General features: G+C 57.1%; 1 protein-coding gene across 1 annotated transcript in view; it reads left to right on the top strand.

Annotated features, from left to right (window-relative positions):
• ATP7B (ATPase copper transporting beta) overlaps positions 1-12,869 on the top strand; it is a 52,427-nt gene that overhangs the window by 16,612 nt on the left and 22,946 nt on the right. The window contains exons 3-4 of the mRNA XM_045839247.1: positions 2,683-3,919; positions 12,128-12,388. Coding sequence (XP_045695203.1) covers positions 2,728-3,919; positions 12,128-12,388 — 1,453 coding nt within the window. The 5' untranslated portion in view covers positions 2,683-2,727. The remainder of the gene's footprint in view (positions 1-2,682; positions 3,920-12,127; positions 12,389-12,869) is intronic.

The raw sequence follows: 12,869 nt of genomic DNA, 5'->3' as shown, positions 1-12,869 counted from the left end.
GGAAGTGCTTAAGGGTGTTACCCTGCGGAGTGGGAGAAATCTCAAGGGCAAGTGGGCAGGTGGCGCCCGGTTTGAGGGGATCCGGGTGGGGCTGAGAGATGGCAGAAGTGGCCGGTGGTCTCCCGTCGTGTGTGTGGTGGCATCGCTCTTTGACTTGTGACCACAGTTCTTGTCTACAAGACCCGTCACTTCTGGGCCTTTGAATTCCAGCCGGGCTTTGAAAACTTTCATCAGAACCTGCCACGCCATTTCTAGTTTCTCCACACCAGGCTGGCCTACCTGGATGTCTTATTTTCCCCTTTCCTGGCTCCCTCTTGGTGTGGCAACAGCGTCTATTCCTTTACCTCTCTCTCTCTCTCTCTCTCTCTCTCTCTCTCTCTCTTTTGGCCCTGGCACTCTCAGCAAATCCCATGTGACCTGGGCACCTAGAGAGATAGCAAAGAATAGAAATTCATCTTGGGTTTTCCTCTGAAATCCCTTTCTCCTCTTGTGTTTCCAGTCCCTTCTAATCCTAATGCCTGTTATAGTAATAGTTTGTTAAAAATTCTAAAGTGGGCAAAAGCTCTTCCACACCGTGGCGTTGGCCTGCACAAGTCTCAGGTGTTTGTCCCCCAGGAGTGCGTGTGACTCGGTGAGAACCGAGGAACGCCGGGGCTTCCCCGAGGTTCTCCCGGGCATAGAGTTTGTGTCCGGGGCCCACTCTCCCACGCGTGTGACTGCGTGACGAACCCTTAAACCCACACATGTTTGTTGGAACTCATTCTGTGAGAGCTTTTACCACCAACGGTCGTCTGAAGAGTGGAATGGAGAGCACACACACACACACCCCACGTGTGTGTATGCATACAAACTGTCCAAACAGCTGGCCACTGTGAGGAGGCGGCCCGTACCCCGCAGGTGCTCGGGTGTTTTGTAAAGTCGTGTCACTTGCGAAGCTTTGTCCTCCGTACCTGCTTGTCGTTAGAAACCTGCCTGTCGGGAAGGGGGCCTCTGGGTATTGTTTGCCACAAACAAACAGCTCCCAGCACTTCTGCACTCCCCTTTGGCAGGAACATCGAGTCAGTAATCCAGGGATTAAGAGCCAGCGCTGTGATTGGGGGTTTGGTGAGTGGTAGCCAGACCCAAGAGCAAGAAAAATAAGTTGGGCAGAAATGTGTTTTTCCAGCAGACTGGGTGAGGGAGGATTAGGTCTCATTGTAAGGAGGCAATTTTTGCTTATTAAGGCACTGTGTTAAAGAGAATGTCTTTGGATATTTTCTTAATTTTTCCCTCATCTCTTCCAGTTAAACATGTATTTAATTAATACCTATTACAATCAGGTCCCTGTTCTGGATCTCCTTTATGCTCATGTTATTTATTTTAATTTTTAAATGAACGAGTAGAACTTGGTAGCACCTGTGGAAGGCATAGGAAGTTGTACAGTGAAAAGTAACTCTTCCTTCCCACCCCTGGCCCCAGGCACCACCTGCTCCCTCCAGCGCCCAGCCCCTAACCCCCCCACTCTATCCCCTTCCCCTCTTCTTACCCACTCCCCCAGAGGTCATCCAGGCTTGCTTAAGCATCTGTGCCTTTTCCTCCCTGCGCAGAGTTATTTAATTCTGCGGCAGAGTTATTTTGGAGGGCTTCCCAATGAACTCCACCTCCCTGTATTTAAGTCCTTATGTAATTCCCTCCCATATTGACTGAGCTTGGGCCTGGGCCGTGTGACTTGGCTTTGACCCACAGCACACTAGGAAATGTGATGTGGGGTCAGGCTCCCTAAGTGCTTGCCCTTTGGGGCCTGTCCTCTGGGCATGCACTCTGTGACACGCCCTGTCAGAACCCACAGGCCACCAGCTGTGAGGTCCCCAGCCTGCCAGTGGAAAGGCCCCATGCAAGAGGACTGAGGTCTTTGCTAGCAGCTTCCAGACCACAGCCGGCCTCGCCCGCCAGGCCTGGGACAGGAGAGCCGGTGAGGAGGGAGCCATCCGTGTCAGGATATGCTGTGTGGCACAGAGCAGGTTTCCCTACGGAGCCCTGTCCAAACTGAACAACTGTGCGCATTCGTGATGAGCCACTAAATTCGGTTTGTCGTGCAGCCGCAGATAACTGAAATACCACGCATCCTGTGCCTTGCGCTTTTTCACCGAGCGCTGTATTGGGTATCAGCCTATTTCAGTGTTTACAGAGTCGCCGCATTCTTTTTAAGAGCAGGACAGTATCCCACTGTGTGGCCGTGCGGTAATTTACTCACAGACATGTGTGCTGTTCCAAGTCCTTTGCTGTGTGCTTCCTTTCACATGCGAACACATGTATGTTTACTGGCTAAAGTTTTAGATGCAGAGCTGCTGGGTCAAAGCGTCTGTGGACTTGTAATTTCGACAGGCATCGGCGAGTTCCCTTCCAGGGAGCTGACCCTCCCGCGGGCTCCGAGAGGCGGGTCGGGGGCGCCGAGGTGCGTGGTGCGAACGGCGCTGCGGTGAGCTGGGAATGCCACCTGCCTCCCGTAACCGCGTTTCCGTATGTTGAGAAGCCCTCTGCCTTTTTCTTTCTCTGCATTGTACGCTCGTGTGCTGTGCTCTTCTGGGGACGTTCTGACACCAGTGGCACTGTTTTCCATTTTCTCAGGGCCAGACAAGCACGGGTATTTTAGAAGAACGTTAGCATTGAGGATAAAAAAAAAGTTATTTCTTTTCCTTGTAGGTTCTGGCCAAACTGTCTGTGCCCGCGCGCGCCTGCGACCCGGCCATGAAGCAGAGCTTTGCCTTCGACAACGCGGGCTACGACGGCGGCCTGGACGGCGCGAGCCCTTTGCAGACGGCCACCGGCACCATCAGCCTCTCGGGCCTGACCGGGCAGTCGAGTGCGGCGTCCGTCGAGGGCAGGATTGCCGGTTTGAAAGGCGTCGTGGGCGTCCAGGTTTCCCTGGACCACGGCAGCGCGGCGGTGCACTACGTGCCGTCGGTCATAAGCCTGCGGCAGGTGTGCTGTCACATCGAGGACATGGGCTTCGGGGCCAGCATCGCGGAGGGAAGGGCCGACTCCTGGCCTCTCAGGTCCTCGCCGGCCCCGGAGGCCGTGGTCAAGCTCCGGGTGGAGGGCATGACCTGCCAGTCCTGCGTCAGCTCCATAGAGGGCAAGATCGGGAAGCTGCAGGGGGTGGTGCGCGTCCGGGTGTCCCTGAGCAGCCAGGAGGCCGTCATCACGTACCAGCCTTACCTCATCGGGCCCCAGGACCTCAGGGACCACGTAAACGACCTTGGGTTCGACGCCGTCATCAAGAACAAAGTGGCCCCGGTCAGCCTGGGGCGCATTGATATCGGGCGGTTACAGGGCGCCAACCCAAAGACACCGACCCCTACTAACAACCCGCACGTCGGCAGCTCCCAGGCCTCGGAGCCCCCGGGGAGCCCGGTGGCCACCCTGCGGCTGCGAGTCGACGGCATGCGCTGTGGGTCCTGCGTCCGCAACATCGAGGAGAACATCGGCCGGCTCCCGGGGGTTCAGCACGTTCGAGTGTCCCTGGACAGCAGAACCGCGCAGGTCCAGTTCCGCCCTTCCCGCGTCACCCCAGGGGCGCTGCGGAAGGCCATCGAGGCGCTTCCACCCGGGAACTTTAAGGTTTCCCTGGCTGACGGAGCAGAAGGAAGCGGGGCGGACGACGGGTCTTCCGCGGGTCGCGCCCCCGCCCCCGCCCGGAGAAGCCCGGCGCCAGGGCCAGGCGCAGGCCGGACCCTGGGACTCGCAGTCGCGGGCATGCGCTGTGCATCCTGCGTCCAGTCCATCGAGGGCCGGCTCTCCCAGAGGGAAGGGGTGCAACGCGTATCCGTGTCCCTGGCGGAGGGGACCGCCACGATCCTCTACGACCCCTCGGTAACCAACCCCGAGGAGCTCCGCGCCGCCGTGGAAGACCTGGGCTTCCAGGCCTCCGCCGTTTCGGGTGCGTAGCTGCCGCGTGGGCCTGCGCTCGCTGCCTCCGCGGGGGCGGAGTTTGCAGCCCGCCCTCGGGTGCTGGGCTTCCCCCACGGACGCCCTCGCCGAGGCCCTTGGGCGTTTGTCTCCTGCTCCGAGCAGAACTCTGATTCGGGGGCGGGGGGTTCTTTAAGAGAGGGCGGCGGGGACTCCGGGCCCCTCTCTGACCGCGCCACTCCCCGTCCCTTTCCCTGAAGATGTCTCCGGTAAACTAGAAACTATAAAAATAACGTGGCCTTACTCTCTCCGCCCGCAGCCCATTCCTTTGGAAGTGGGAATTTAGAGGAGGGTTCGGTGATGATTTCCTTCGCCCCCCCCACCCCGCCCCCCGTTGATGGCGCTGAGAAGACGACTCTGGTGACCGTCTCCACAAAGCCAGGTGTCCGCGTACCTTGACGCCACCTCACTCGACAGGGTTTCCGGGGGTGTGGCCATCCCTGCCCCCCCGATCCTCTCACTGGCCCCTCGCTCGCCGATTTTCATGCATTTCCCTCCCACGGCAGCCCACCCAGCGCGGGACGCAGCGTCCTTTCCGCCGAGCGCCAGGACCACGAGTTGCGGGCCGCCGAGTGCGGGCCCCGCGGTGTCTCCCCGGAGCTCAGGCTGCGGTGCCGGGTTCCCAGGGCAGGACTTGGAGGTGCAGGTCCTGTTCTGGGGGCGCCCAGGAGCGGGCGGCAAGCTTCGGGCTCACGAGCAGCTCCTCTGGAGGGCGAGGGGGAGTGTGCAGCGGGGGGCGGGGCGGGGCGGGTGGGGGAGGTGACGGGGACGAAGCGGCCTGGGCAGGGGTCTGAAGGCCCCAGAGGCAGTGCGGTGTGCTGGGGGCTGGAGGGGCTGGAGGACGGTGGGGAATTCTGACCCCCCGCCCCACCCTGGTTCTGACGTCGTTTCTGTGGGTGCGGACTCGGAGTACTGTGAACCTTGCAGATATGCAGCGTGTTTGTCTGAGAATCCTAGGAACTCAGTTCAAAAGGTCCAGATGCCAGCCTCCAGGCATCCCTGCTCCGGGCCACGGGCTGACCTTCAGCCGTGGGGCCAGGGTGACGTGAATCCAGGGTCATGTGCAGCTGGACGACCAAACCAGCCCGACCACCCCGGACTGTCACTGACTCACGGGAACGGCCTGTGCTCGCCCGCACGCGGAGCACTCCGCAGCCCCTCCCTGAGCTCTGGGTTCCCTTCCGCTCTCCCTCCTTCGAGAAACCTCTGCCTCCTCTTAGGGGGGACACGGGCCCTGAGACCTGGGTCCCCCATCCTCCTGGGGGACGGGCTCTGACACCTGGGTCCCCCATCCTCCTGGGGACGGGCTCTGACACCTGGGTCCCTCACCTTCCCAGGGCAGCGAGCTTTGAGATGCGAGACCGCCATCTTCCAGGTGCCCGGCACCTGCAAATGCGGCTTTCAGAGTGGCAGGCGGCCGGACTTCCTTTCGGTTACAGCTTGAGTGACGGCTCAGAGTGGTGGGACAGTGCCGGGGCCACCTCACGGGGGGCCTGAGCATCACGCTGCAGGGAGACTTTCCCGGGGAGGCCAGGGGTGTCAGCGGTGGGTGTCAGCAGAGGGAGCACAGCTCCGATGCTGCTGCAGAGGACCCGTCGGGTGCCGTGTGGTCGGGGCAGCGAGGCCACATGGGGGGCGGGGTGAGGCACGGGGTGTGGGGGCTGCAGAGCAAGGACGGATCTGGAGGACACTCAGGTCACAGCCACCCAGCTTGGGGTCAGATTAGGTGTGTGGGGGGAGGGGGCAGGCTAGGGAGGAGAGGGAGAGCCTGGGAGCCCCTGCTGAGGTAGATGCTGGAACATGGCTGTGCTTACAGATTCCGATGTTTGGGGTGAGTGGGGCTCCCACCTTTGAATGGTGGGAGCCGAGGGAGGTGACTGAAGACCCAGGAAGAGTGTGAGGGGGGAAGGGGCCCGGGAGGAATGAGACAGCACTGTATGGGGAGGGCCACCTGCAGGAAGAGGATCTTGCAGACAAGGGACCAAGAAGAGGGTGGAGTCCTGGAGATAAGGCCAGAGGGTCAGGAAGCTAAGGGTTAGCTGGGAGGGGCTCCCCTCCTGCCTGGTGGTGAGGAGGTGCCGGCCTGCAGGGGCTGAGGCCTGGGGGGATGGAGGGACAGCTGAGAGAGAGGCTGAAGATAAGGAAGGAGCAAGGGGCATTTTGTGAGGATTGGCAGGGCGGGTGGTAATGTTTTTACCATTTCCATCCCAAGATACAGGCCCCGCAGGTCAGTGCGAATGCAGGCCGGACTAGGGTGGTTTCTTCAGCCTCCAGCCGGACCTTCGCGCTGGAGGGGAGAGGCCGGCTGGGCACTGGGGGGAGCTCATGGGAGAGCCCGCGGGCCGCAGTCAGGGCAGCTCACTGAACGTCCCACGTCCTTTTCCGACCACCGGGAGATGAGGTGTTTCTCCTGGGGCGGTTTGCTGAGTCTCACCCCTTTCCTGTCCTCCCAACACCCCCCCGCTTTTGAAGGGAGTGGGCAGAGCAGGGGGCCTTCCACGGCCCTTCTTCGTCTTTGTGCCAGGTTTCAGGAGGGAGGTGTTTCTTCCTTCTCTTTCTGTGTTTTTTGTCTGTGTGTCTGTTTTTTAAATAAAAATCAATAAGAAAAACACAATAGAGCAGGAAATCCTGCACTCAAAGGCGAGACATCATCTGCTCTATTTGCATGAGGTCTGACATCTTTCAACAGTGGGATCAGGTTATTGGCAGTAACAGGAAATTTGCATTGAACTACATAATAGGTTTGACTAAACCTAAAAGAAAAAGCAGTGGTTTTTCTTGGCCAGAGTTATGAGAGTTCATGTTCATCCTAAGAGGTATTTAGGGTGTCAGATTTACCAAATAAAAATGTGGGACACCTAGCTATCTTTGAATTTCAGATAACGACAAATAATTTTTTATTATAAGCATGTTCCAGAAACTGCATGGGACACACTTATACTGAAACACTATTCGTTGTTTATGTGAAATTCCACTTTAGCTGGACATGCTGTACTGTACCTGTCCGTCTTAGTTTCGGATAAACTGGACGTGTGCTGGTGACTGCCCTCGATGGCCACTTAATGTTAAAAAGGCATCGTTTGTATGTGATGGTTCATTCTGGACTGAGCAGGAAGTCCTGCGGGACAGCCTTCAAACCACGCGTTTTGTTGTTTCTCCTTTGAAGTAGCTCCCAGCGCACGCGTGGGAATCTGTGACGGAGATGAGAGAGGACGTGGTGGGTCGGCCCCCGAAGGTCCCAGGGCAGCCCGGCGGAGGGCTTTAACCCGGGGAACTGCCGTGGTTTGCTGTGTCTGATGCGCTCCCCTGTGGAATACACACCCAAGTTTTTGGCTTCAACTTGTCAGGGAAAAAACCCTTCGTTTTAATTTTGTAACTCAGTTTTTTATTTATATTATAGAACAAAACTGATGACCGTGTCCCAGGGTATTATTTTGTATACAGATATTGTCATTGCTTTCTAGAGTTACACTTGAATGCATAAGCATAGAGAATTAAAAACATGTATATAGATACAGAATTAGTACCACCCGTGTATAATACACATCCTTATTTTTTCCTCAAAAATTTGGGCATAAAAGTGCACATTGTACACTGCAAGATACGGTATTTACAGAGATTCTAAAGAGCTGAAAACCAAACAATGGAAAGGAAACCCAACCCAAGAGATTAACAGCAGCAGAAGCCAACCCCCACCAGGGGGAGTCTGAGGAAGGGGCGTTCCAAGAGCCCAGGACAAGGTCTCCTGGTGACAGCTGGTGACACTGCCACTACTCAGGGAAAGGCTGTGACCAGGAGGTGGGGTCCCAGCGGACAGATGGGTAACGCTCATTTTTCCTCCTTTCTCTACTATCATTTCCCACCAGTTTTAAAAATGTTTTTTCTTTTATTGATTCCAGAGATGGGGAAGGGAGGGAGAAAGAGAGGGAGACCAACATCGACTGGGTGCCTCTTGTGCGCTGGGGACCGACCTGGGGACCGAACCCACAACCCGGGCTTGTGCCTTGGCCAGGGATCGAACCCACGACCTCTGGGTTTGTGGGCAACGCCCAACCCACTGAGCCACACTGGCCAGGGCTTCATTTCCCACTTTTTACCTCCCATGTGCCAAGTTTAGTCAGAAACCAGTTGATAGGGCGCCTGGGAAAAGTGGTTTGCGGAGACAGGACCCTTGACCGTGGAGCAGAGAGAGAGGGGAGGGAAGGGTGTGAGAGCGATAGGCAAGCACCAGGCTTCGAGTCTCCGCCAGCTTACTGTGTTACCAGGCTGAAGGGGTCTGTTCGCCCGTGCGCACCAAAGCCCCATAAGACACGAACAGGAGTTCGCGGCCAAGAAAGGAAGGATGGATTCAGGGGATGGCGCGGTGCCCGGAGTCACAGGTAGCTCGTGCTCACAGACCTGGCTCCCCGATGGCTTCCAGGGGACGGATTATATGGAGAAAACTTGTTAATCGTGGTGACAAAGGGAGCCGGGGTCGTCTCTGCTGACTGGTGGGTGCCAGGGTCGGGGTAGTTGATCATCACACTTGGTGTTGACATCAGCCATGGAGGTGATCTGTCCAACTTCGCAAGGATTCGTTCTGCGGATTCTTCCGCTTGCCTGGGTCGGAAGCTAAAACACAGCTGAGGCCACCACACTGTCTTCCGTTGGGTTGGAAACTCTGTCCCTGTGGTCAGCAGGGCAGGACCTTGTCCTGAGACTCCCACGGGCAGACCAGAGCCTGGTCGTCCCGAAGGCGTCGTGGTTAAGCAAGGGGGAGGGAGGTGGGCGAGTCAGGGCGATGGGTGAGGAAGATTCCAGTCGAAGGAAAAAAAACTCAAAATAAGAGGCCAGATGAACGAAAATAAGGTTTCTGCGCGGCTACAACTGGACAGCTGAAAATGCATGTAGCCCTGGCTTCTGTCTAGAAAGCAGCTCTGCATCTGTTCGCTGATTTTTGTGGGAACTATTTTTTTGAATGAACGGCTGAGTGGGTGGACAGGTGGATGGATGTGTCGCCGAAGTGCGAGCAAAAGCCATCTGTCCTGTGTCACGCGGGCCTCTCCCTGCTGTGCGTGTGTGATGCCACCCTCGGCACTGCACGTGCGAGGGTCTTCCCGGCCCGGCGCAGTGCTGGCTGCCGTGACGTGCTCAGCCCTCCCGTCTGTGTTCTCAGGGGGGTCTCAGGTCCCAGAGACGAGGAGGGGCTACTGGAGGTGAAGTGCGCTCGGGGTTTGGGAGGAAATCCAGCGCTGGGCTGTGGGGCTCCCCCAGACGTGCTGGCGGAGGCGGTGCTGGAGCGGGGCTTGGCTGGGGTCTCAGAACGGCTGGGGTTTCGTCGGGCACCCTGGGCAGAGGAGGCGGCGCAGGCCCCCGGGCAGGCGTGCCCCAGGTGCCGCCGTCCACTGTCTCCAGGATCCCGGAAGAGCCCCTGCTCCCTGGGTTTCAGCCTTGCGGTGTGGTCCCTGCCAGCATTCACAGAGACGTGTTGTTCTGCTGATGCTCCCGAACCCGCCCAGCTCGCCTGCTAACATCTCCCCCTGCGGGGGCCACAGGCTCCCTGTACCACCCATGACCTTTCTGACCCTTTCGGATTCCTCGGATCAGGCGAGTTCTCACCCGGGGTCTTGCTCGCTGTCCTCCCTGTCTGGAGCTCTCCTCTCCGAAAATCCACGCGGTTCACTTCAGCGCATAGCGCCTGTAGTTTGTATTTAGAAATATGTAGGTTTGTATCGTACCTAGTGTTGTGATCTCTTTTTGCTGCAATTTACCGTAATCATTCTTTCACGTTCCAGTCTTACGTCTGCAGCGCCACACGCTCTGTGGCCACACAGCACCCCGTCACACGGAGGTACCCCAACTTAGTTCCCTCTTACATCGCGTCCACCTGCTCTGTGTGCTGGTGATTGTAAATAATTCTGACAGGCATCGTGCAGGCTAAACCTTTGTGCAGGTACTTAATTATTAAATATCTGAAAGTGTAAATGATGGGTCACAGGGTATAAACATTACTTAATTCCGTCACAAATATTTACTGTGCCCCTACTGAGTACCAGGCATTGTTTGAGGTATTGTTTTTGATAATACTCATTACCAAGGAGACTTCCCCAGAAAGCCTAATCAATTTACATGGCCCACCATAATGTTGGCGTAGATTAATAAAGGTCCCAGGAGCATGAGCTTGTTTGGGTCTTTGTTAATTTGTTTTAACTTTCTTTCGCAATCTTCCGAAGCCCGGAACTTAACTGAGTCCTACCTCAGTGTTGAAGAATAGCAATTTGTAAATTACAGGCTAGCGAAGGTGAGATTCTCTGGTAGCACGGATATCACTGGAATTGTTGACTGTCCTACTTGGGTAGAAAGGCAGGCGAATCCAGGAAACGGGTGATGGACTGGGGAAACCGCAGGGGCGGGGGGTGGACAGATGTAGGAGGGTGGATGGGTATGGGAGGCGGAGTGTTAAGAGGCGGCCATAGAATAGATTTTGTGAGTCTGAGTTTCCAGGCGTGGAGTCATTCTGAACCATGATGAAGTCCAGGAGGGCGACCCGTGCCCCTGAGTGAGGGGACAGTCTCTGCGTCAACACGGTCGGGACCCTGGAAGGCCAGGCTCCCAGCGGGGCAGCGGGGCGGGGGGGTCTTCCACAAACGGACTGAAAGTTTCGACCAGCCGGACTCTTACTTAACGTGAGCAGAAGCAGCTGTAGCACATTTCAGCAAATGAGCAGAACACCCCGAGATGTGAGATTTACTCAGAAGGGAGACTTACAAGTCACTGTCTGTTGTCAATATGGGCTAATTCTAACTTGTGTCTTCTGCCGCTGTGGGTTCACCAGCGGGGTTTCATCATTAGAGGGCGTGATTGTCTTTTCTGCATCCTCTCGTAGGTAGTTTGTGTCACCGAAACAGTGTGACCCCCTGGAGTGCCGCAGACACTCTGCGTCCTTTCTGCTTGAGAGAGCTGCCCACACCGCTGTACACATGGGTGAAAGGCAGGGTCGTGGCCCCCAGAATGCCCGCACCCTCATCCTCCGAATTCAGGGGGGGGAAGGATTCCCTCTTCTGTGTGTGGAGCCGGATCAGTAGGGTACCCCGGTGGGAAGAAATTACCCCCGACTGCCACCTCACACACAGAAGTTAATTTGAAGAATATCATAGGCCTGAATGTGGAAGTTTATTAAAATAATAAAGCTTTTAGCTCTGGCCGGGGGCTCAGTTGGTTGGAGCATCGTCCCATACACCAAAAGGTTGTGGTTCAATTCCAGGTCAGGGCACATACCTGGGTTGTGTGTGTGATCCCCGGTCAGGGCACGTATGGGAGGCAACCCATCAATATTTCTCTCTCTCCGCGCCCCCTTCCTCTCTAAAATCAGTAAACATATCCTTAGGTGAGGATTAAGAAATAATAGTTAAAAATAGTAAAGCTTTGAGAAGAACATATCACGAATATTTTCACAGTGTTGATGTAGACAAATACATTGAAATAGCACAGTGCGCCGATCGCGGACATTGTTTAGTTGATTGCCGAGCTGGGCCCGTTAAATCGAGGACTTCTTTTATCAGAAGAGACCTCGTTAGGTGGGAGGGAAACCCGAACCACAGACCCGGAGCGATAATGTGCCGTTCAACCCTCCTCCTGGCAGAGGAGTCGTGTCCGGAATACATGCAGGCCTCCTGCCGACAAGGAGAAAAAGGCACACACCGCAGTAAAGGTGTTTGGGGTCGTCTTGATTGTCCTGGGGAGAGATGGGGAGAGAGCGAACCTCTGCTGGTTAGAAGGTGACCGCAGTGAAACGGACGGGTCCTGGAGCTAAACCTGGCTCAAAGCTAGCCAGCTTCACTGCTTACGCCCCGAGGGGTTTGGGTGAAATTATTTAAAATGGGAATGGTAGCCGTCTTTACCACATAGCTATTTGAACACTCAAGGGGGTCACGCGTGTGCTTTGCAGAGTGGTGGGTGAGTTCTCCTCAGTGTTGTCCTCATGTAATTGGAGCATCCACCTGGCCGGAACCCTCCGTGCTTGAAGTGTCGGCACACGCCGCGTGTCTGTGACCGTGCGCCTCTGTCCCTGGTGCTGGGGAGAGAGAGACGGTGATGGGAAGCGCCTTCAGCTGCGCACTGCCAGGCCTGCACCGGCTGCGGTGAAGAAAACCCCAACTGTGTCGTTCTGCTCTGAACGGTTTCTGACCTTCCATTCCAGGCAACGGCTCCAGCAGCCCTGCTGGAGAGCTCAGGGCGGCGGACGCCCCGGCGCAGACGGCAGCTGGCACGCCTGTGTCCGAACAGGAGGTGGCTCTTCCCGCCGGGACGGCCCCCCCAGCGCACAGCCCTGGCCTCAAGGCGGAGCCCCTGCCGCAAGCCTCCGCCCCAGCGGCTCCGCAGAAGTGCTTCCTGCAGATCACAGGCATGACCTGCGCGTCCTGTGTGTCCACCATAGAGCGGAGCCTGCAGAAGGAAGCTGGTGAGAGGCCCGCGCCCGCGTTTTCCCCCGGGGGCGCAGCGGCTGGCGGTGCAGCGCTGTGCTGCGGGCGCTCCCTGCCTGGTCTCCACGGACCGCGCGTATCAGGAGCCCCCAGGGCCCGGTGGCACGGGCCTCGTGTCACACACAGGATACGCGTCTGCCTGATGTCCGGGGCTGCTGGCATCTGTTCTTTGAGGGGCGTTCGGTTTGCCTGGGATAAAAGGTGTCTCCAGGTTGGCCTCGGGGAAGCCTGGGTGCAGCCCACGTCCAGGGTGCAGCCCACGTCCAGGGTACAGCCCAGGGTGGAGCCCCCGGCAGGTCCCGTGGGTGGGCAGTCTCCTCAGGGTGCTCGTCCTCGTGGCGTCTGTACCTTTCTCCTCCGACCCTGCCGCCCTCTCGCCGTCGAGTGAATGCACAGCCTGTGCTTTGCGAAGTTCCGGTTTCAGATGTTCTGTCTTCTCGTCTCGGGAAACTGCAGCGT

Source organism: Phyllostomus hastatus, unplaced genomic scaffold, assembly GCF_019186645.2.
Source record: "Phyllostomus hastatus isolate PE091 unplaced genomic scaffold, TTU_PhHast_1.1 phas_contig_29, whole genome shotgun sequence".
Taxonomy (NCBI): Eukaryota; Metazoa; Chordata; class Mammalia; order Chiroptera; family Phyllostomidae; genus Phyllostomus; species Phyllostomus hastatus.
This window is presented reverse-complemented; position numbering and strand designations above follow the sequence as displayed.